This window comes from Scyliorhinus canicula, chromosome 1, assembly GCF_902713615.1.
Source record: "Scyliorhinus canicula chromosome 1, sScyCan1.1, whole genome shotgun sequence".
In the NCBI taxonomy this organism is placed as follows: domain Eukaryota; kingdom Metazoa; phylum Chordata; class Chondrichthyes; order Carcharhiniformes; family Scyliorhinidae; genus Scyliorhinus; species Scyliorhinus canicula.
In genome coordinates this window covers 249,310,152-249,332,878 of record NC_052146.1, presented here as the reverse complement: position 1 = coordinate 249,332,878, position 22,727 = coordinate 249,310,152, and the positions used below count along the sequence as shown (strand labels likewise).

The 22,727-nt window shown below is 45.7% G+C and overlaps 1 protein-coding gene across 1 annotated transcript in view; it reads right to left on the bottom strand.

Moving 5' to 3' along the window:
- ppp2r5a (protein phosphatase 2, regulatory subunit B', alpha isoform) overlaps positions 1-22,727 on the bottom strand; it is a 288,446-nt gene that overhangs the window by 168,367 nt on the left and 97,352 nt on the right. Inside the window, exon 2 of the mRNA XM_038811016.1 lies at positions 7,105-7,301. Within this exon, the coding sequence (XP_038666944.1) occupies positions 7,105-7,301 (197 nt within the window). The remainder of the gene's footprint in view (positions 1-7,104; positions 7,302-22,727) is intronic.

Here is a 22,727-nt window from a genome sequence, read left to right as displayed (position 1 = left end):
GACCAAATGTTTCCTGTTCTTTCTCTTCCAACGAAGATGCATCATCTCATCTTTCTCCAAGTTACATTTCCTCCAAAGCTCCCCCCAATGTATTAATTTGCCCACTCCCTTCATCAGTTGCTCGTAAACCCTGTCCATGGTTAACCATGTTCTGTAATTTTGGGTCATCTGGAAATTTTCACATGCCTCGTTTCACAAGCCCAGCTAACTTATACTTTTTCTCAAATTTACCTGGGATATTTATCTTGCGTCACTGAAATTGTTTCTTTCCTAGTTATTTTCACTTTTTTTTTCTGTTTCAAGCCAGTCATGTTATATTTGCCAATATCTAGGTGTTCATCTGGCTTTATACTATCTAGTTGCCTCACTTCCTTTGTTAGAACAAGATCCAGAGCTGTGGCCTCTTTCCTTGTTGAAGTAAAAACATACTAGAATTAGAAAGCAGCCCTGGACATAAGAGCAGAGCAATAGTTTCCCTTCCAATGTTTAAACCTAACCAAAACAATTCAGCTTGTGCACTATCCCAGTGTCTGAATTCAGTAATGGAATCTCTGATTAATAGTGCTACTCCTGCTCCCTTTATTCCTACTCTATCCTGTGTCTACTCCAGGAATGTTCAATTTATAGTTCTGCTCTCGCCAATGTGCAAGTTAGTGTTGTTACATTATGTTCTTACACAAAATTTGCCTCTCTGGCTCAACTGTTTATTCACAATCCTTGTACCATGCAAATCTCCAGCTTAGGCTATGTTATTAATTTCATCTCCTCCTCCTTCTGGATCTGGATCGGCGCAGGCTGGGAGGGCCGAAGGGCCTGTTCCTGTGCTGTAATTTTCTTTGTTCTTTGTTCTGTTTGGTTTTCCCTATCTTTGCAATCTTCATTTCTTTTACTGGCTGCCATCAATAACTTGCCTTTACATGGCATCTCTCATGCAGTAAAGCATCCTAGGATGTTTCACAGGAGCGAGTGATCAAACAAAATTTGACACTGTGCCACAGAAGGAAATAATTAAAAGTTTGATTAAAAGTGCACCTTAAAGAAGGAAAGAGCGAAAAGAGAGGCTGGGTGGTTTCAAGAGGGAATTTCAAATTTACGACCAGAGTGTAAAACCAAAACTGGCCATATTGGAATGGAAATTTGAAGAGGGGCCGGCCATAAACATTCAAGAAACAAAATAATAAGATACATTTTGTACAAATAAACACAACACTGTTATTTTATAATAAATATACCATCATAATGATGATGCATTACAGAAAATAACAAAACCAAACAGTCCCTCTTAACTTAAAATAAACATTGCAGCTGGTCACCCCCTTTACATCTTTACAATGGCACCAACGTCCAATGTCACTCTTTTTCTCTCTCCACAGATGCTGTCTGACCTATTGACCAGCGCTTTTTGTTTCATTTCAGGTTTTGAAGCATACACGGTACTTTGCATTTGGCTTGCCAATATAAATGCTGCTTTACTATCATCTACAAGGTGTTGCAAGAACCATGAAGGGAAACACAAGAAAAGAGACAGAAAATACAGAGACCATGGAGTACAGAGTGACCAGCATTCTTTCTCTCTACCTCTCATTCCTAGGGTTGGGATGTAATAGCCTCTCAGCACATTTCAAAAGAGGTACTACTAAATACACCTGTAATGTGTTCTACATAGGAGGTCCCACAACATCTGTGGCGAGAAACAGAGTTTGATTTTCTGATTGATGACCTTTCATCAGAACTAAAGAACGGTAGAAATTGACGCAAGTATCCTAGAGAAAGGGAACTGTAGCGACTTGTATGACTGACTGGTAGAAAGGGACGACACCGTACTGGACGCAACAAGGAGGAAATGGGAGGACGACCTGGGTATGGAGATAGGGTGGAGACTCTGGAGCGAAGCACTACATAGGGTCAACTCCACCTCCACGTGCGCAAGGCTCAGCCTGACGCAACTAAAAGTGGTACATAGAGCCCACTTAACAAGAAACCGTATGAGCAGGTTCTTCCCGGAGGTGGAGGACAGATGCGAACGGTGCCAAAGAGGCCCGGCCAACCACGCCCACATGTTCTGGTCTTGCCCCAGACTTGTGGAGTACTGGACAGCCTTCTTCGAGGCTATGTCCAAAGTGGTGGGGGTGAGGGTAGAGCCATGCCCGATAGTGGCGGTCTTCGGGGTTTCAGACCAGCCAGATCTATTCCTGGGGAGGAGGGCGGATGCCCTTGCCTTTGCCTCCCTGATCGCCCGCCGTAGAATCCCGTTTGGCTGGCGGTCAGCAGCACCGCCCAGAGCTGCAGACTGGCTGTCCGACCTCTCGGAATCTCTCCAAATGGAGAAAATCAAATTCGCCATCCGAGGGTCGGACGACGGCTTCCACAGAACGTGGGAGCCATTCATGCAATTGTTCCGGGACCTGTTTGTGGCCAACGAACAAGAGGAAGAATAGTCGGGTGGCCAAGAATCAGGGGAAAATGGATGGGAATCGGGGGAAGGTTGCCGGGGGGGGGCTACGGGGGGGGGGGGCTACGGGTTCGTTATGGGGGTTTGACGGCTAGCTAAGGCCCAAAACCAAACTGTAAATAAATGCCAATAAACATGTGCCTCGGCCATATTGGGGAATGTAAAATATGTATGCCGGCTAAAGGGGGGAGGCCACAGTTATTATTACGAAGATGCTTACCTGTAAATATATATGTTCATTTTTTTTTCTCTCTCTCTCTAACAATTTGTAATTTGTTCAATATAAAACATGAAAACTGAATAAAAAAACATTTATTTAAAAAAAATTAAAAAAGAAAGGTAGAAATGTAAGAGTTTTTAAGGACAACGAAAGGGGAAGGGGCAGGGAGCACAAAAGGGACGATTTGTGATCAGGTTGAGAGGAACAGTTAACAAACAAAATATTTCATGATGCCAAAGTAATGGGTATAATTAAAAAGCAAAACTTGTGTCCAGATGAGATGTGAATGGTTACTTAGCAGTCATCTGAATACAACATGGAGATAAAGAAACAAGCCAGCTAAAAAAAACATAGAAAAAGATGGAGGCATAGGTATGATCTAAAGTTGATGAACTCAATATGGAGTACAGAAAACTGTAGAGTGTAGAGACAAAAGATGAGATGCTGTTTCTGGAGCTTCACTGGAACACTGCAGCAGACAATGGACAGAACAGTCATATCAGATTGGGAGCAAGGTGGGGAATTAAAATGAAACTACTAAGCTCACAGTTACTCTTACGGACTAAATAAAGGTGTTCCACAAAGTCCCACATGGGACTGCAGAAATTAATAGCCAATCTCCAGAAATGGAGACAGAGAAGTCAAGGAAGGGAAGGGAAGGGAAGGGAAGTCAGAGATGAGTCAAGTAGAGGTGAGAGAAGAGCGGAAATTGGAAACACGACGCCACAGCCAAGAAATCACAACAGCGCCTATACTTCCTCGGCAAAGTAAGGAATTTGGCATGTCCAAATTGACTCTTACCAATTTTTACAGATGCACCATAGAAAATATCCTATCTGGCTGCATCACAGCTTGGTATGGCAACTGCTTGGCCCAAGACAGTAAGACTACAAAGAGTCATGAACACAGCTCAGTCCATCATGCGAACCTGCCTCCCATCCTTTGACTCGGTCTACACCTCCCACTGCCTTGGAAAAGCAGGCAGAATAATAAAAGACCCCTTCCACCTGGGTTATTGTTCTTCCAACCTCTTCCATTGGGCAGGAGATACAAAAGTCTGAGAACACGTACTAACAGATTCAAAACAGCTTCTTCCCCGCTGTGACCAGATTCCTGAATGACCATCTTATGGACTAAACTGATCTCTCTACGCATCTTCTCTACTGTTGTTAGCATTATACTCCGTATGCTTCACCCGATGTCTATGTATTTACATTGTGTATTTATCGTATGTCCTATGTTTTTTCATACATGGAACAATCTGTCTGGACTGTACATAGAACAATACTTTTCACTGTACCTCGGTACACGTGACAATAAATCTAAATCGGATCTAAATTTTCGCGTTCATGACGCGAGCAGGAGGGGTAAATGATACAGTCATCAATGTAAGAGAAAAAGAGATGAGGGAGAGGTGCCCAGTAGGACTCAAATAATGTGTGCCACAAATTCCACAAAAAGGAGACAGTTAGGACCATATGGGTACTCATAGAAATGTTGGCGGGGAAGTTGCTTGAAGCAAGAAGCTCAGCCAGGTGGAGGAGGGTGGTGGGGGCTGGTTGTGTCTCCATTCAAGGAAGAAGTGGAGAGCTCAGAGTCGTACTGGCAGGATAGAGGTATATAGAGAGAGGAGATGTCCAAAGTGCAGAGGGAAATGGATAGGACCAGGAAACTGAAAGCTGTTGAAGTAGCATAGGGCATTAGAAGAGACAGTGATGTAGATAGAAAGAGACTGGACCAGAGGATAAAACAAAATGGAGTCAAGATCAAAAGAAACAAGTTAACAAGTCATAAAATGACTGAAACAAGGGGTCAACCAAGACAGTATTATTATGGATTATGAGGAGGTAGAAATGAAGAGTTTGAATTTGGCCTCTGCCAAGAGGTGGTTAGTATCTCAGATAACAGGTCGGTACCCCAGAAAACAACACCCTTGTCATTGAGTGAGAGAACAGAGTTCAACAAGTTGAGAGAAATCTGTTCTACTTCCCCTTCTATTGAATTATAAACTCTTGCGTATCAATCTTTCTTCAGTTCTGATGAAAGACCACCAAAACTACCAAACAATGCCCAGGTATAACTCTAGGACCCGAAAAGATGGTAGAATCAGTCAAAGTCGCGAGAGGAAGAATGGAACGTCAGCGAGAAAGTGGGACGAGTAGGAACCGACCACATCCGAGCGGGCTGGGACACTTGAGATTATGCCCGACTACCCACCGATAAACGATGGACCTCCTGACTCAGGAGCTACTAAAACACAGACACCATCAAACTCAAAATGATAGCAATGGTGAAGGCAGGGGTTGCAGAAACCCTGGACCCCTCAAGGCGGTGCTGGAAAAGTCAGAGCAGTGGCTGAGGCAACAATCAGAGAACTGGAGGAAGTGGCAATCGACCAGAGTGACCGGTCGCCTCATTGGAGACAGAAATGGCAAGTTTGGTGGCAACACAAGGGGCACTGAAGGGAAAGGTAGAGGACCAGGAGAACTGGTCGCGCTGCCAAACCTCTGTATTATGGGGCTGCCAGAGGGTATCAAAGGCAAGAACCCCACAGAATATGTGGATGAGATGCGGAGTAAGCTGGTCAGGAGGGAGAACTTTCCCAAACCTCCGGAAAGAGACAGGCCATAGGCCACTCAGGCCAAAGCCTAAAGCAGGATAACAACCAAGGGTCATCACAGCAAAATTTCACCGGTACCAAGATCGGGAGAAGATTCTACATTGGGCAAGGCACATGCAGTCCTGCCAGTGGGAAGGCCACTCGATTAGAGTGTACCAGGAAATTGGGGCAGACCTGGCCAAGCACCACATTGAATTTAATGCAGCCAAGGCAGCCCTTTACAAGAATGGGGTGCAATTTGGAATGCTGTACCAAGCTAAACCGTGGGTAACCTTCCAGGCAAAGGAATACTACTTCATCACACCAGCCGAGGCGAACGGGTTCGTACACAGACACGAGCTGGGAAGGCAGTCAAGGACCCGGGAGCGGAGTGGATGAAGATGGAGGAGAGTTCCTGTGCAGGGACATCACTTCAAGCTCTCTCTCCCCTGCGGTCTTAAAGGTATCAGAGGTCTTCATGGGGAGGAGGGCCAATGCCCTAGCCTTCGCCTCCCTGCTCGCCCGTTGGAGAATGCTGCTTAGCTGACAATCGGCAGCACCACCCAAGGCTCTTACCTGGCAACATTTCTCAGGTTGGAGAAAATAAAATTCGCCATCAGTGGATCAAAAGCCTCGACCAAACTGTACATAAGTGTTTGTAAATAAGTGCCTTGGCCATGTTGAAGCATATCAAATATGCAAGAAAAGTATGCCTGGTTAAGGGGGGGAGCCCACATTGTTGTTGGGTTGCTCTTCTGTTGTGAATATATGTGTTGGTGTAGTTTTGCTGGATACAAAATATGAACACTCAATAAAAATATATATATTTTTAAAAAGACTAGTAGCCAACCCGAGGGCCAAAGAGAAATGTGTAGCCCGTGATTTAATTGGGAAAAGGTTGAAGGAGAACGATGTAGGCTTCACGGACACTATGAACTCAAGAGGGCATTGGGGGGGGGGGGGGGGGAGAGAGAGAAGGCAAAAGACAAATTTGAGAAAGATGCATGTATAAGGCAATGCCAAGAGGGAACCTTCGAGGGGGTTTGGCCCGGTGAGCAGTTTTGGCAGAAGGAAGTTGGAACCAATCATAGTTTAAGTGGTCCAGCCAAATTGGGTGATGAACCAGTCGTCCACCATGTGTGCTCAAGTTCGTGTCCCAAGGAAGTGAAGGCGAGGCTGTACCAGGTGAAATGACAGGGTTAGAGACTGACAGAGTAATGTTTTAAATGCCAATTAGGGTGTGGTTGAGCAGATTAGTGGCTGTAGAAATGTGACAAGGAGGGCCAAAAGCTAGACAGTTAGGATTTTGAAATCACTATTTTTTCCCCCCTTTCCACGGCCATATTAGTTTAAACCCTCCCCCCAGCATCAGTTAATCTCTAAATGAGGACACTGATCTTTGAAGTCCATCTTAAGTACTCAAAAGCCAATACTGGCAGATCTGAAATTATATTTCTGTTCAGTTCACTGTCCACTTGTGAAAGTCCTAAATAGTTACCGATACACTAGTTCATATTTACTCGAGCACCAATTGGACAAATGTGACCAAAGCATTCGGGTGCCAATATACAAATTCCTCCTACATTTAGTAACTACAAGGTTTGCTTTCCACACCCAATGCAAAGCTATGGTTCTGTTCTGTAAGAGCTGATCTCAAATGGTTTAAAATGTTCTTACTGGCTGGTATTTAGTTAATTCTCTGTCCCATCTAATAAGAATCTGTACACTCCCACAATGAACACCAATTAAACAGTAGTTTGCCAGTAAAGTATGACCCACAACAGATTGCAAAAATACACCAGATGATATTTTTATGGGCACATGGTCACGTACCATTTTCACTATTTCAGGATAAGCTTGTTCAAGAAGCACGCCTCTATTTGAGGTGAGGAAATCCACCAATTCATTCAAGGTTGCTCTTTTGACCTCTTTGCTCTTTAGGTCTGAAACAGAGTCCATGAAATCAAAAATCACACAGCACTGCTGTAGTTTCTGACAGAAGAGATTATGCTGTTCAGCATTTGGAGCATCTGTAGAAAGAAGAAAAGATATACTTATTCAGCATTTAGGCATTTAAGTTTTTAATCTGAAAAACACTTGCTTTAAGTTTAATTCTTTCCCAGTAATACTTGTGCATTTCAATTCATATGGTTTAACAAACTACAACAATTTCAGACACTGTCGTAATGTCATAGGAGTGTCCCTTTAAGAAAGGTTTTGTGGAGGTGATGTCGGCCTGAAGGACTGGGAATCGGAATCACCCCGCCACCGCGATGCTAGTCACAGTGGGACCATACGAGCAGTCACAGCCCAGCTGCTTCAACAGAGTTAGAATGGGCTTCATGATGGGCTGTGAAGTCGACATGCGGCTGGTGCACTTTTTGACAGTTTCTCATGCCTGCGGTGAGTATGATCATTGTTAACTGTTTAACTTTGTTTCCTTTCAACACAAATATGAATGACAGTTTCTTCAGCAGCTGACTACCCCACAAAGAAACCCTTCCAGTATCTGCCAACCACAGTTTGGGTGACCATTGACCACTGGCTGAGCTGAGGTCTTTCAATTAAATCTAATTCCACCTCATCAAATTTCTTGAATCAATTTAAACTCAGCGACTTTATTTTTATCTTCAATGGTCCAAATTAAAACCCAAGGATTCTCTGCTTTTTCATGAATTTATCTTTTTTGCACTGACACCTTTAATGACCCATAAACATTTAGAGGAAATAAACTTTAACTGATGAAGTTTTACCCATCCAACTGCCCCCTCATTCAAATTCCAAATACCCTTCACTTTATCGAAATTTAATAAGAGTTCAACACACAGGATAGCAATACATACAGGCAAAAGCTTTCTAAAAATTGCAATATTTTATGCAGTCAACATATGAATTCCATGATGACTGAAACATAGATACGTCCCAAGATTACTTTTTTCTGTATAGGCAAGCTACTTATAAAGTTATGTACCATTGCTTATAGCCATGTATGTGGGCCATAACACAGCCAATACCTCAATAGTGAGGAAAGTATTAAATTGACTTGACAATGACAAATTGCATTTATTTGCCTTTAATGTACAAAATATTCCAAGCTGCTTCAGGAAATACTAGGCATACGATTTAAAGCAAAACTACTAATGCCTCGAGGACTGCCAAAGGAACTTACCCACTGAGACCTAATTTGCATTCATAACACTGGTCAAGTCTTTAAAAAAAAGATAATTGTATGGACTATCGTTTAATCAAACTTTTCTTTTTGGGTGATCCCCTGGAAATATACAATTGGGCAACCTATCTTAATTTCCAAATGGCCATTATTGCAGAAAAGTATTTTGGGTAAATATAGAGTAACAGAAAGTAAACAAATAGATAAAAGTCAGAAGTCAGATTATCCTCACAGATCCTAAATTCAGAGGACACCAGCTTGCAAACTTCCAATTAATGCCAAGATTTTCTCATGGAGCTGTTTTCTTTTAAAGTTCTGTAATTAGTTTCTGATAAATCAGCACATCTCTGCAGTGCCCTTTCTGAATCACTATTTAATAAACGTGTTCCTAGTTTTCAAAGTTACAATCAATAAACAGAAAAATGTAACACCATGCATGCATGAAAACAACAACTGCTTTTAAGCTTAACAAAATAGCGTGTGTATATTTACGGTTTCCTCTTTTTATTGAAGCAGCATCGTGGTATTACTGTAGAATCAAAATTAGCTTTGCCAATCTTCAAAACTGACTGAATCACAGGTTTGTTATGGCGCAGGAGGTTGTCATTTGGCCCATCTTGCTTGCACCAGCTCTCTGAATGAGAACTCACCTCATGCCACTCCTTGCCTTCTCCCCATAACCATACACAGTCTTAATTTTCAGGTAACAGCCCAATTTCCTATTGAACATGCCTCCACCACACTCCCAGCCAGTGCATTCCAAACCTTAAACCACTCACTGCGTTACCACCTTTGCTTCTTCTATTAATTACTTTAAACCAATACATTTACATGAACAAGGAGGAGAGTGGGAGAGGAAGACCCCAAGCCAGGCAGTCAACAGCACTAGAGAAGAGTGTGAGAAGAGAACCCTGAGACAGGCATTCAGCGCACCTTTAGGAGAGGAGTTCGCGCGAGGCCCACCCTGGATAGGCGGTCAGCAGCACCTAGATGAGAGTGCGAGAGGAGGGTCCCAGCCAGGGAGGCAGCTAGCACCTGACATCACAGGAGAAACACAAGTTCGTTGATCTGTGAAGAATTGCTGTTAGGGAGTGTCATGAAGTAGCTGAGAATTAGAAAAGCACATTATTTTTTAGAAGAGTGGGCTACTTATTATACAAGCAATGGGGAAATAAAGTTAAGCCAAGGCCAAGTAAAATAAAGTTGCATAAGCAAACCGAAATAAAATAAAGTTAACATAAGGGAAGTAAATTTGAAGTTCTGGCAGGACAGCCAGTTACTGTAGAATACACGTCTGGTAAGATATGGGCTGTGGACACTACCAATGTCCAGGACGACCACATGTGCAGGAAGTGTCATACCTGCAGAGCCTTGAGCTCTGGGTTTCAGAGCTCGAATGGCAGCTGTGACATAGGAGCAGCTCCTGCAACCTGGCTCCCTCCCTCGTCAATGAGCTGATTCTACCACGGCACACCATCGCTGTCATACGTAGTAATGGTCTTATACTTCTGATGTACTGTCAAACACATCCACGATAGTCTCCATCCTGATGTTACCAATTTCAAATCTTCACAAGCACTCTCCAACAAACTTTAGCCAGGAGAATTAAGACAGTAGCTACAATAATTGAGATTTGATACAAATGGTACCAGGTACGCGGTACATACTCGTGCGACTCGGCCAACGTTGTCTACCTCATACACTGCAGGAAAGAATGTCCCGAAGTGTGGTACATTGGCGAGACCATGCAGACGCTGTGACAACAGATGAACGGACATCGTGCGACAATCACCAGGCAGGAATGTTCCCTTCCAGTCGGGGAACACTTCAGCAGTCAAGGGTATTCGACCTCTGATCTCCGGGTAAACGTTCTCCAAGGCGGCCTTCAGGACGCGCCACAACACAGAATCACCGAGCAGAAACATATAGCCAAGTTCCGCACACATGAGTACAGCCTCAACCGGGACCTTGGATTCATGCCGCATTACATTGACAAACCCCCCCCCCCCCCTCACATTCAGAGTAAATGTTTGACTTTGTCTATGTATATGTTTCTGGAACCTATCTCTTCATTCACCTGAGGAAGGAGCAGTGCACTGAACGCTAGTGATTTGAAACAAACCTGTTGGACTTTAACCTGGTGTTGTAAGACTGCTTCCTGTGCCCCTTAAATAAGTAAATGAACGGCTTCCACCTCTGGGTGAATCCATCGACCGGCCCCTCAGGACGAACTTGACCTTCGCCAGCCCCAGAAATTCTGCCAGGTCACTCACCCACATGCCCAGGTCTTGGTACACCCGGAGCTCATTCCCTTCTCGGGTTCTTATCTGCCTCACCCACTGAAGAATCTTCTCTTTGTCCAAGATATGGTGCAACCGCACCACCATCGCCCATCGGCAGCCTCATCAGTACCCTGTGTGCTCGGACTGCCTCCAGGAGCCATGCAAAGGCCTCTTCCCCATCAGCTTCTCCAACATTTTGGCCACATACTGGCCAGCCTCTGTTCCTTCAATGCCTTTGGGCATCTCCACTGTCCTCAAATTTTACCTCCTGCAGTGGTGGTCCATGTCCTCCACCTTCTCCTTCAGCATCTTTTGGGTCTCCCTCATCACCCCCACCTCAGCCACCAATGAGGGGAGCTGCTTCTCACACTCCCCCACTGCCTCTTCCACTTTCTAGATTGCCCGGCCCAGCCTCTGCTCCACTCGGTCAACCCCTGCTTTGAGTGGCTACACCACCTTGGCCAAGTCCTCCAGGACCTCCCTCCTCTGCAGACCAAACTTATCATTTAAAAAATCCACCAGCTGCTTCGTTGACCACTGGGCAGGCAGAACAGGCCCTCTGCCCTCTTAACTTGTGGCACACCTCGAAGACTCTCCTGCCCCTGCAGCTCCCTTCTTCTCCTAGTTTGTGGATCCATCCACCAGCAACAACAGCGGAGTTACACCTTCACTTGGCACTCCAACACCTCTTTTCATCCAAACATTTCACCCCTCAGACGGGGAAAGTACCGAAAAATTCCACCTCAAGTGGGAGCTACCAAATGTGAGACTGCTCACTCCAAGGCCACCACCAGAAGCCCCCAGATCAGAATTTTAACCAGACACAATGTCATTGTTCAATTCTTCTTTACTGCCATTTGCTATGTCAATTCCATATATTTTGCCACTTTCCTTTGGTCTTTATGAGATGATGCGGCCCAAAAGGAGGCCATTTCCAACCACTGTGCCTACTCTTTCCCTTTCGCCCTGTAATTTCTTTTTTCTTTAATTGATCCTATTCTCTTATGAAGTTACTATTGATTCTGTTTGTGCCACCCTTTCATTCCATATAAAACAACTTGCTGTGTCAAACGTGTTTTCCTTCTGTTGCCTCTGGTTCTTCCTCAGCCTCCGTTTTTCTAAGAACAACCGCAGTTTCTCTGGACTTTCAACGTAACTGAAGTCTTTCATCGCCTCTCTAAGGCCCTGCCATCCTTCAGAAAGTGTGGTGGTCACATAATAGACAATACTCCAGTTGAGGCCTAACCACTTCTAAAGGTTTAGTGTAACTTCCTCATCTGTGCTCCATGCCTCTTATTTGTAATACTAAAAATCCTTTATCCTTCTTTAACAGCCTTCTCAATTTATTCAGCTACCTTCAATGAAATGTCTACGTGTGCCCTTACTTGTGTCTATTCCTGCACCATCTTTAAAATTGTACATTTAGTCGCCTCTCCTCCCATTCTTCTCATCAAAGTGCGTCACTTCGCACTGCACTAAATTACAACTGTCATGTACCTCACCAGCTTATCATCCTCCTGAAGTTTGTAACTATCCCCTTTACTGTTAGTGCAACTTCAAATGATATCCCATATACCAAGGCCCAGGTTATTAATATATAATTTAGAAGTGCAGTGGTCTCAACACCAGTCCCTGCGCCTGGAAAACATCATATGGGCCTTCCATTCTGGCAAGTAACCATCCACAATCAATCTCCACTTTCTGCACCTTATCCAATTTTGTATCCATGCTGCCACTGCCCCTTCAATGCTATGGGCTTCAATTTCACACAGTCTGCCTGCGCTACTTTATTAAATGCCTTTGGAAAGTCGACATGTACAACAAAATAATCCTTCTGCATTACTTCAAAGGGCTTAATCAAATTAGCCAAACACAATATGCCTTTAACAAACCTATGCTGACTTTCATCTGGTAATCAATTTTTCCACGTGCAAATTAATTAAATAGGGGTACACATCTAGGCCATGATATTTCAATTACAGCAGCAGTTGGAAGGAAGAAAGACAGAGAAGATAAACTGATCAACTTTTATCACGAATCAGATCAGCATTTTCATATCTTTGCATCATGTGAACCATACAGTCTTACATGTTATAAGGTTCAAATTAGATTTAGCGATCACGCCCACTCACCTCATATATTCCCTCCAAACTTTAATAATCTTTGCAGCTAATGTACAGTTAAGTCTGTGATCTAATGATCTGGAAAAATAGATTGGTATTCCAATTGATCAGAAATCTCAATAGCATGCTGGGGAGAGCCAAGTGCTCATTTTTTTTCTTGCAGGAGGTATGTCCCATAATGAACAATGCTAATCACTGTAGCTTCATCAAAACTACTGGAGATTTTCTGACAACATTCATGGTCTACAGATACCTAAAGGGTAATCCACACCTAGAAAAAAAGCAAAGGAAAAATTGAATAAATGAAAAATAAAATTTCAAAAGACTGAGCATGACCATATCAAAAAGGAGGAATTTTTGTTTTTTCCTGTAAATGCTTCCAATTTATAATTCTATCGTGAACTGAATGGCTCACCACTGTGATCTGACGGCAAAAGCACGTACATACAGGGCTCATGGCCTAATCTCTACTGCTGCTTCTGGCCGGACGACTCTACACAGCCTCATTTATTTTCATTTAAAAGGCGGCAGTTACAACCATTCTCTACCGATAAGCCGGGAGCAGCCTTGGGCACTTCTTCTGTAATCTGGACCACCGTGGGAGCACCATGACCGATCGCTATGCGACCCTCCCAACACCTGCCTGCGACCCATCTGTGGGTCGTAACCTGATCTTTGTAAAACGCTGGGTTGATCCATACAGTCATCTTGCAATAGTCTCTTTGCATTAGCCAAATAAGTGACCAAAAACCCACTTATTTCATAGCTGCATCGTATGAGTCACTGGTTTGAATGCCTTCACCATCAAAATGTTCCGACACAAGTAATTCCCATAACGCAGGAAAGTAAACCTCCAGTAGATGACAGTTTATCCAGTTGCTAAATTATGCCAGCTTTGGAGGAAGTCAACAGAAATCCAATATGAATACAGTGGCCACCTTCTGAGGAATTCCACACTCCACATCTATTGGGTCAATAAGAGATAGCAACTGCAACACCTATTGGGCCATATATACACAGCTTTTATTTTATCAACTTGCTATTTTGTAACAAGAGTATGATTCCACTACTCGGTACCTTATTGCTTGAAAGGTTACCCAAAGTTGTATCCTTGAAAGTATTGAACAATTCTTATATTTTGCTGACAGCAAAAAAATGGCTGTAAATATTGAGTCAAACACATTTGATCACAGATTAATACAGCAAAAAAAAATTATTAGCATAAAAATCTTGGTGAGATTAATTTTATATATTTGCAGAGATACTTCCCCCACCATTATTTATCTTCCTATAATAATCTTTATTATACCCTCATAGTTCAATAAGTGGGGTATCACCAACCCTCTATACTTCTTATACTGGTTTAGCTCAGTAGGCTAGACAGCCGGTTTGTGATGCAGAACAACGCCAGCAGCACGTGTTCAATTCCCGTACCAGCTGAGAATTCTGAGTTCTCCCTCCGTGTACCCGAACAGGCACCGGAATGTGGCAACTAGGGACTTTTCACAATAACTTCATTGCAGTGTTAATGTAAGCCTACTTGTGACAATAATAAAGATTATTGTGACAATAATATAAAGTACTTTTGCTGTACTGATTATATAAAAACCTTCTTCAACACCATACAAAGCCATCAATAAAGGACAGTAAGAAGTCTTACAACACCAGGTTAAAGTCCAACAGGTTTGTTTCAAACACGAGCTTTCGGAGCACGGCTCCTTCTTCAGATTCACCTGAAGAAGGAGCCGTGCTCCGAAAGCTCGTGTTTGAAACAAACCTGTTGGACTTTAACCTGGTGTTGTAAGACTTCTTACTGTGCTCACCCCAGTCCAACGCCGGCATCTCCACATCATCAATAAAGGAGGCTTTGTGTTCCGCCAGGATCATTTAGCTCCTGACCTTAATACAGCCTTGGTTCAAACATGGACAAGAACTGAATGCCAGAGGTGAGGTAATAGGAACTACCCTCAACTTCAAGGCAGCATTTGACCAAGCATGGCATCAAGGAGCCCTAGCTAAACTGGAGTCAATAGGAATCAGGGGGAAGATGGTTCTGGTGGTTGGAGATCAATCATCTCCGCTCCAGGACATCACTGCAGAAGTTCCTCAGGGTAGTGTGCTGGGTCCAACCATCTTCAGGTGCTTCATCAATGACCTCCCTTCCATCATAAGGTCAGATGTGGAATGTTCACAGATGACTGCACAATGTTCGGCACCATTTGCGACTCCTCAGATAATGAAGGCGTCCATTTCCGAATGCAGCAAGACCTGGACAATATCCAGGCTTGGGCTGACAAGTGGCAAGTTAACATTCGCGTCACATGGACTTGCGGTGGCAGCCATGCTGTAGATGGCCATGAACTTGGTGGCTCCGGTGCGCAGTTTTTTTTTCTTATCTACAGTCCCGATCGGTTGTGCGATTTCCCAAAGTGAGTCTTCGGCTCTGTGAAAGTGCCGGCAGCTTTTATCGCAGTTTTGTTTTCTCTTAAAGCGGTACAGTATGCACCCAGTGAACGGTAACGGTGTGGGGGAAAAATGGTAACAGACTGACCACGAGGCTCTGGAGAGCGTGGTCGAAGGCATGATGGCGGTAGCCCTGGAGCCTGTGCTCCAAGCCCAATGATCTAATAATAATCGCTTATTGTCACAAGTAGGCTTCAGTGAAATTACTGTGAAAAGCCCCGAGTCGCCACATTCCAGCACTTGTTCGGGGTAGCCAGTACGGGAATTGCACTGCTGGCATTGTTCTGCATTATAGGCCAGCTATTTAGCCACTGTGCAAAACCAGCTGCTTGGGCTGCCTGAGGGTAGTTCCTCTCACCTCACTCTGTTATTCAGCTCTTGTCCATGTTTGAACCAAGGCTGTAATAAGGTCAGGAGCGGAGTGGTCCTGGCGAAACACAAACAAAGCCTCCTAAACCCATCTAAACCAGCCCACTGTGCTAAATCAGCCCCATCTACTGCACAGTTGGTGGACTTCTTAACCTCAATTCTGGAAACAGAGGATGGAAACTTCTGAAGACCTGGTAAGGACCATTGACCCAATAAAAGCAGCTGTGAGAGTATATGTAGGGGGTCGGGGTTGAAGGCACTAGAAACAGCGTCGCTCCCAATGACCCCAGGGAAATACTCAGGTAGTCCGGTAATAATAGCTGCATTGAGAATTTGGAGGCAGTTTTGCCAACACCAGGTTAGGGGCAGGGTCAAGAGAAATGCAGATTCAGGGGAACCACAGATTTGAGCCAGGGAAGTCGGACAGAAATCTTCGGAAATGGGAGGAGAAGGGGATTAAGACACTAAAAGATTTGTTTCTTGGGGATAGTTTTGCAGGATTGAAGGAGCTGGGAGCGAAGTATGGGCTGCAGCAGGGGAAAATGTTTAGATACATGCAGGTTCGAGATTTTGCCAGAACGGAGGTACAGAGCTTTCCGATGGAGCCGGCCTCCACATTACTGGAAGAGGTGCTGACGATATGGGGACTGGAGAAGGGGGTAGTGTCGGCGGTTAAAGGGGCTATTTTGGAAGCGGGCAAGGCACCACTGGAAGGAATCAAAGCAAAGTGGGAGGAAGAGTTGGGAGAGAGTATGGAGGAGAGGTTCTGGTATGAGGTGCTCCGAGGGTGCTCGTGCGCAAGGTTGGGGCTGATACAGCTGAAGGTCGTATCTCGAGCACACCTCACAAGGGCGAGGATGAGCTGACTCTTTGAGGGGGTAGAAGATGTGTGTGAACTGGGGGGGGGGGGTGCAAAATCATGTTCATATGTTTTGGTCCTGTCCAAAACTGGAGGATTACTGGAAGGAGGTTTTTAGGGTAATCTCTAAAGTGGTGCACGTGAAACTGGACGCGGGCCCTTGGGAGGCCATATTCAGGGTGTCGGATCAGCCGGGGTTGGAAACGGGTGCGGGGGCAGATGTTGTAACCTTCGCCTCGTTAATCGCCCAAAGGCGGATCCTGTTGGGATGGAGAGCAACCTCTCCACCCTGTGCCCTGGCGTGGCGGGGGGACCTGCTGGAATTCTTAACTCTTGAGACGGTCAAATCTGAACTGAGGGGAAGGATAGAGGGGTTCTACAATTCATGGGCATTATTCATTATGCACTTTCAAGAATTGGATAACATCGAACATTAGTGGGGTCTTCCAGAGTTCTCTTGCAATTGCCTCCTGGGTCTCAGGCCGATCAGTCTGGATGAAGAAATTTCTCCTCATCTCTGGACCCGACATTGAACAAATCCAACGTCAGGACAGGTACAGCACCAGGAATGGCATGAGAATTGAACTCCTTTATGTAGCAGATCAGGGGATGCTTCCTGAGGTAACAAACGCGCAAAACTGGGTAGTTGTAATCTCTGACCACGTGCCGCACTACAGAACATGGTGGTTGGAAATGCCCAACAGCACTCTTCTCCCCCCCCCCCCCCCCACCCCCCCCCCCCCCATATTTTAGTGCCAACCCCATATCCCTTAGTGCCAAAAAAAAACTATCGATCTCAGTCTTGAATATGCTCAACGACTGAACATCCATAGTTCCGAGATAAAGAATTCCAAAGACTGACAGCCCTCTCAGTGAAGAAAGTTCTTCTCATCTCAGTGCTACATGTTCAGCATTTTGTTCTGAGACTATAACCCCTAGTTCGAGACCAGTAGTTTACAATTTTTTTTGTTTGCAGACCACTTAGGTGAGTCAAAAGACCTCATTAGACCCATTTTCATTTCAAAAACATTTTTTTACTGAGATGATGTCTAGTTCCAAGCTGGTGAATTTCAGTCTCATATTGGACTCCAAAGTGTTAGAAATCCCATCCTGCGGTTTTAAGTTGTAGCAGTAACATAAGTCTTGTTTATAGAACTACATTGTTGTTGCTTGCACTTATGACAACTTGTGCTACATGCAAGAGCCAATCTAGTTTGAGTGACAGCATGTAAGTGGTGAGGATGAGGATTCTGGCCTATGTTTTTCATATGGCCTCAATTATCACATTGCATGGTGGTGACATGGACCTTGGACCCACCCACAGACAATCTGGAGGACCTTCGAGACCACTGGTGATCTGTGGATCACAAGATAAAAACCACTGTCCAGCCAAGTGAAACAGCCTCTTACATCAACCCTGTCATTTCTTTAAGAGTTTAAATGCTTCAATGAAATCAACTCTCATTCTTCTAGATTCCAAAGACTAAAAGTCCAACGTTCTTCTCAGGGAACAGTTCTCTCATACCAGGAAACATTGCTTATGGTGCATCGGGGAGGGAGGAGTAAGTAAGCAATAATATGACAGTCTCAATGTAATACCCAAGATATCAAGATCATCAGGACTACAATTTGCACTAAGTGCACACACCAAATTCCACTTTTTTTTTTCCAAGAAGTTATTCCAGGAATGAAACTGATACAATGAAGACTGAATGTAGTGACTCTGTCTGTTTTTGCATAGAAACTACAAGTAGATGTCCTTGATTATTGTACTTTCCTTCAATATGCAGAAGGGACTAGACAACATACAGCATATTAAAGTGTTGGCATCAGTGTGGGGGAGAAGAGAGAGACAGTTGCAGAGTTTTCATGAGGATTGCTGAACTTTGAAAATATTCGGAGCCAATTCTGACAAAAAGCAGTGCTGTGGAGTTGGTTTTCCATTGTGATTGGAATATACAATTTCATTTACACAGCAATTCTTGGGTCTGACAGTCGTGATGGTGGTGCAGTTTATATGGCTTTAGAGCGTGTGAAGGAGCGGGGAGGGGTGTCTGGATATGACAAGATTGTGAGCAGAGGGACTTGCAGTTGGAAGGGTTTGAAAGCATTGGGATGTGTGGCAGTATTTTGGACCTAATTTGATTGCCACCATTGTATTCCAGCATTTGTTATGCAGGTGCTGAATTTGTGAGGAATGCGTTTTTTCCTGCAGTTCAACAAAAGATCACAATATAATTTCCGATGAAAAAGGCCCTTTAGCTCACTGATCTCCACTTAGAATGCCACCTACTGGGCACCAATCAAGATAATCCTGGAATACTTTAGGGACATCTTGGGGGAGCTGGTGGTTCAGTTCCCGGTCTTTGATCGAGAAACCCAAGTTCAAGACCGCCTTCAGGGAGGGGTGCTTAAGAACAGTTAAACAGGTTTGTTCTTCTGCCTCCAAAATCATTACAACACTTCACACCCTTCTGCAAGAGGAAAAAAAATAGTGCAAGATATGCAAAACAATCTGTATCAATGATTTGGATAAAGGGACCAAATGTATAATTGAGGATCAACAGGATCTGCAAAGCAATATAGATAGGTTAAGTGAGTAGGCAAAAATTTGGCAGATGGTGAGAGATTGCAGAGCTCAGAGATGCAAAGGGATTTGAGTATACCTCAGTTCATTAATCACAAAAAAATTAAACGCAGGAACAGAAAATGATTAGGGAGGCAAAAGGAATGTTATTTATTGCAAGGAGAATGGAATATAAAAGTAGGGATATGTTGCTACAGTACATGGCATTGGAGAGAGCACATGTGGAGTACGAAGTACAGCTTTGGTCTCCATATTTAAGAAAAGACATGAGCAGTTAAAAGAATGTTCTCTCGATTCCTAGGATGAGGGGGCTATCTATGAGAGGTTGGAGCTGTATCAACTGCATTTCAGAAGAATGGGAGGTAATCTTGCTGAAACATATATGATCTTGGGGGGCGGTTGACAAAGTGGATACCAAAAGGATGTTTCCCCTTGTGGGAGAGACCAGAACTAGAGGGACACTGTGGGAAAAATGAGGGAGAGAGATGATGACCCTTCCCCCCCCCCCCTTTCCCCACCCCAGAGTGTGGTAGGGATGAGGGTCATTGAATATTTTCATGGTCGAAGTTGGTAGATTCTTTTTTTTTTAATATAATTTTTATTGGAATTTTTTACAGAAAATATAAAACATAACGACAAACAATGAAATGCAATAAAATAACCCATAATAACTGTAACACCCCCAGACCGTATCGACGCATGTATCACATCCCCCCACCCCCCCAACCCCAATGAACAACAAAAGAACTTAACAATAAATTTAAATTAAATAAACATAGTCATTGTCCGCCCCCCCTTGCCCTCCCCCTCCCCCCCTTTCCCCCCCCCTCTCTCCCCCCCCTCTTTCCCCCCCCCCCCCCTTTTCCCTCCGCCTCTTCCTCTTCCCCCCCCCCCCTTCACCCCCAAAGAACCTACTCATCCTCGTCCCAGTCATGTGGGCCCGGTGCAGCACCTTGAATTGGATGAGGCTAAGCCGCGCACACGAGGAGGAAGAATTAACCCTCTCCAGAGCATCAGCCCATGTCCCGTCTTCGATCTGTTCCCCCAGTTCCCCCTCCCACTTAGCTTTCAGCTCCTCTACTGACGCCTCCTCCATAACCTTGTAGATATCAGATATCTTCCCCTCTCCGACCCAGACCCCCGAAAGCACCCTGTCGCTCACCCCCCTCGCGGGAAGCGAAGGGAATCCCTCCACCTGCCGCCTAGCAATTGCCTTTACCTGCAGATACCTGAACATCTTCCCCGGGGGAGCACAAATTTCTCCTCCAACTCCCCCAGGCTCGCAAACCTCCCATCAATAAACAGGTCCCTCAGCTGTCTGATGCCCCCTCTGTGCCAACCCTGAAATCCCCCATCCATGTTCCCCGGGACGAACCTATGGTTTCCCCCTTAACGGAGCCTCCAACGAGCCCCCCACTTCTCCCCTATGTCGCCTCCACTGCCCCCAAATCTTGAGGGTAGCCGCCGCCACCGGACTCGTGGTATACCTCGTAGGAGGGAGCGGCCACGGCGCCGTTACCAGGGCCCCCAAGCTTGTATCTCCACAGGACGCCCTCTCCATCCGTTTCCATACTGTCCCATTACCCACTTGCGCACCATCGACACATTGGCCGCCCAATAATACCCCAAGAGATTGGGTAACGCCAGCCACCCCCCCCCCCCCCCCCCCCCAAATCTTTACCCCGCTCCAAGAAGACCCTCTTCACCCTCGGGGTCCCATGCGCCCAAACAAAGCTCAAGATGCTGCTAGTCACCCTTCTAAAAAAGGCCCTAGGGATAAAGATGGGCAAACACTGAAAAAGGAACAAGAACCACGGGAGAACCGTCATTTTGACGGACTGCACTCTACCCGCCAACGATAGCGGCACCATGTCCCACCTTTTAAATTCCTCCTCCATCTGCTCCACCAGCCTGGCAAATTTAAGCTTATGGAGAGTCCCCCAACTCCTGGCCACCTGCACCCCCAGGTATCTGAAACTCTTCACTGCCCTCTTAAATGGGAGTCTCCCAATTCCCTCCTCCTGATCACCTGGGTGTACTACAAATACCTCACTTAACTCTTGCCTAAATTTAACTTATAGCCCGAGAAGCCCCCAAATTCCGCTAACAGCTCCATCACCCCCGGCATTCCCCCTTCTGGATCCGCCACATATAACAGCAGGTTGTCCGCATACAGCGATACACGATGTTCCTCCCCACCCCGCACCAGACCCCTCCATCTCCCTAACTCCCTCAATGCCATAGCCAAAGGTTCAATCGCCAATGCAAAGAGCAAGGGGGACAGGGGGCACCCCTGCCTGGTCCCACGGTAGAGCCTAAAGTACTCCGATCTCCTTCCATTGGTAACTACACTTGCCATCGGAGCCGCGTAGAGCAGCCTCACCCATTTGATGAATCCCTCCCCAAATCCAAACCGCTCCAGCACCTCCCACAGGTACCCCCACTCAACTCTATCAAACGCTTTCTCCGCATCCAGCGCCACCACTATCTCCGCCTCCCCCTCCACTGCCGGCACCATAATAACATTTAGCAGTCTCCGCACATTCGTGTTGAGCTGCCGTCCCTTGACAAATCCTGTCTGATCCTCGTGTATAACCCCTGGCACACTGTCCTCTATCCTGGTGGCCAGGATCTTCGCCAGCAACATAGCGTCAACATTGAGGAGCGAGATAGGCCTGTATGATCCACACTGCATGGGGTCCTTATCCCGCTTCAGGATCAGAGAGATCAGTGCCCGCGACATCGTCGGGGGCAAAGCCCCCCCCCCATGCCTCATTGAAGGCTCGCACCAACAGGGGGCCCACCAGATCCGCATACTTTTTATAAAATTCCACCGGGAACCCGTCCGGCCCCGGCGCCTTACCTGACTGCATTTGTCCAATCCCCCTGACTAGCTCCTCCAACTCTATCGGCGCCCCCAGCCCCTCTACCAGCTCCTCTTGAACCCTTGGGAAACATAGCCTGTTCATGAAGCTCTCCATCCCCCCTCTCCCCATCGGAGGTTCTGACCGGTACAGTTCCTCGTAGAAGTCCCTAAAGACTCCATTTACTTCTGTCCCCTTCTGCACTACATTCCCACCCCTATCCGTCACTCCACCAATTTCCCTAGCCGCATCTCGCCTGCGGAGCTGATGCGCCAACATCCTGCTCGCCTTCTCCCCATACTCATATACCGCGCCCTGCGCCCTCCTCCACTGTGTCTCAGCCTTTCTGGTGGTCAACAAGTCAAATTTGGCCTGCAAACTAGCCGTTCCCCCAGCAACCCTTCCTCCGGTGCCTCCGCGTATCTCCTGTCCACATCCAGGAGCTCCCCCACCAGTCTCTCCCTCTCCTTCCTCTCCCGCCTTTCCCTATGGGCCCGGATGGAGATCAGCTCCCCCCGGATCACTGCTTTCAGAGCCTCCCAGACCATCCTCACCCGGACCTCCCCCGTGTCGTTGGTATCAAGATATCCCTCAATACTTCCCCGGACCCTCCTACACACCTCCTCATCAGCCAGCATCCCCACATCCAGGCGCCAGAGCGGGCGCTGGTCCCGCGCCTCCCCCATCTCCAGATCAACCCAGTGCGGAGCATGGTCTGAAATCGCTATGGCCGAATACTC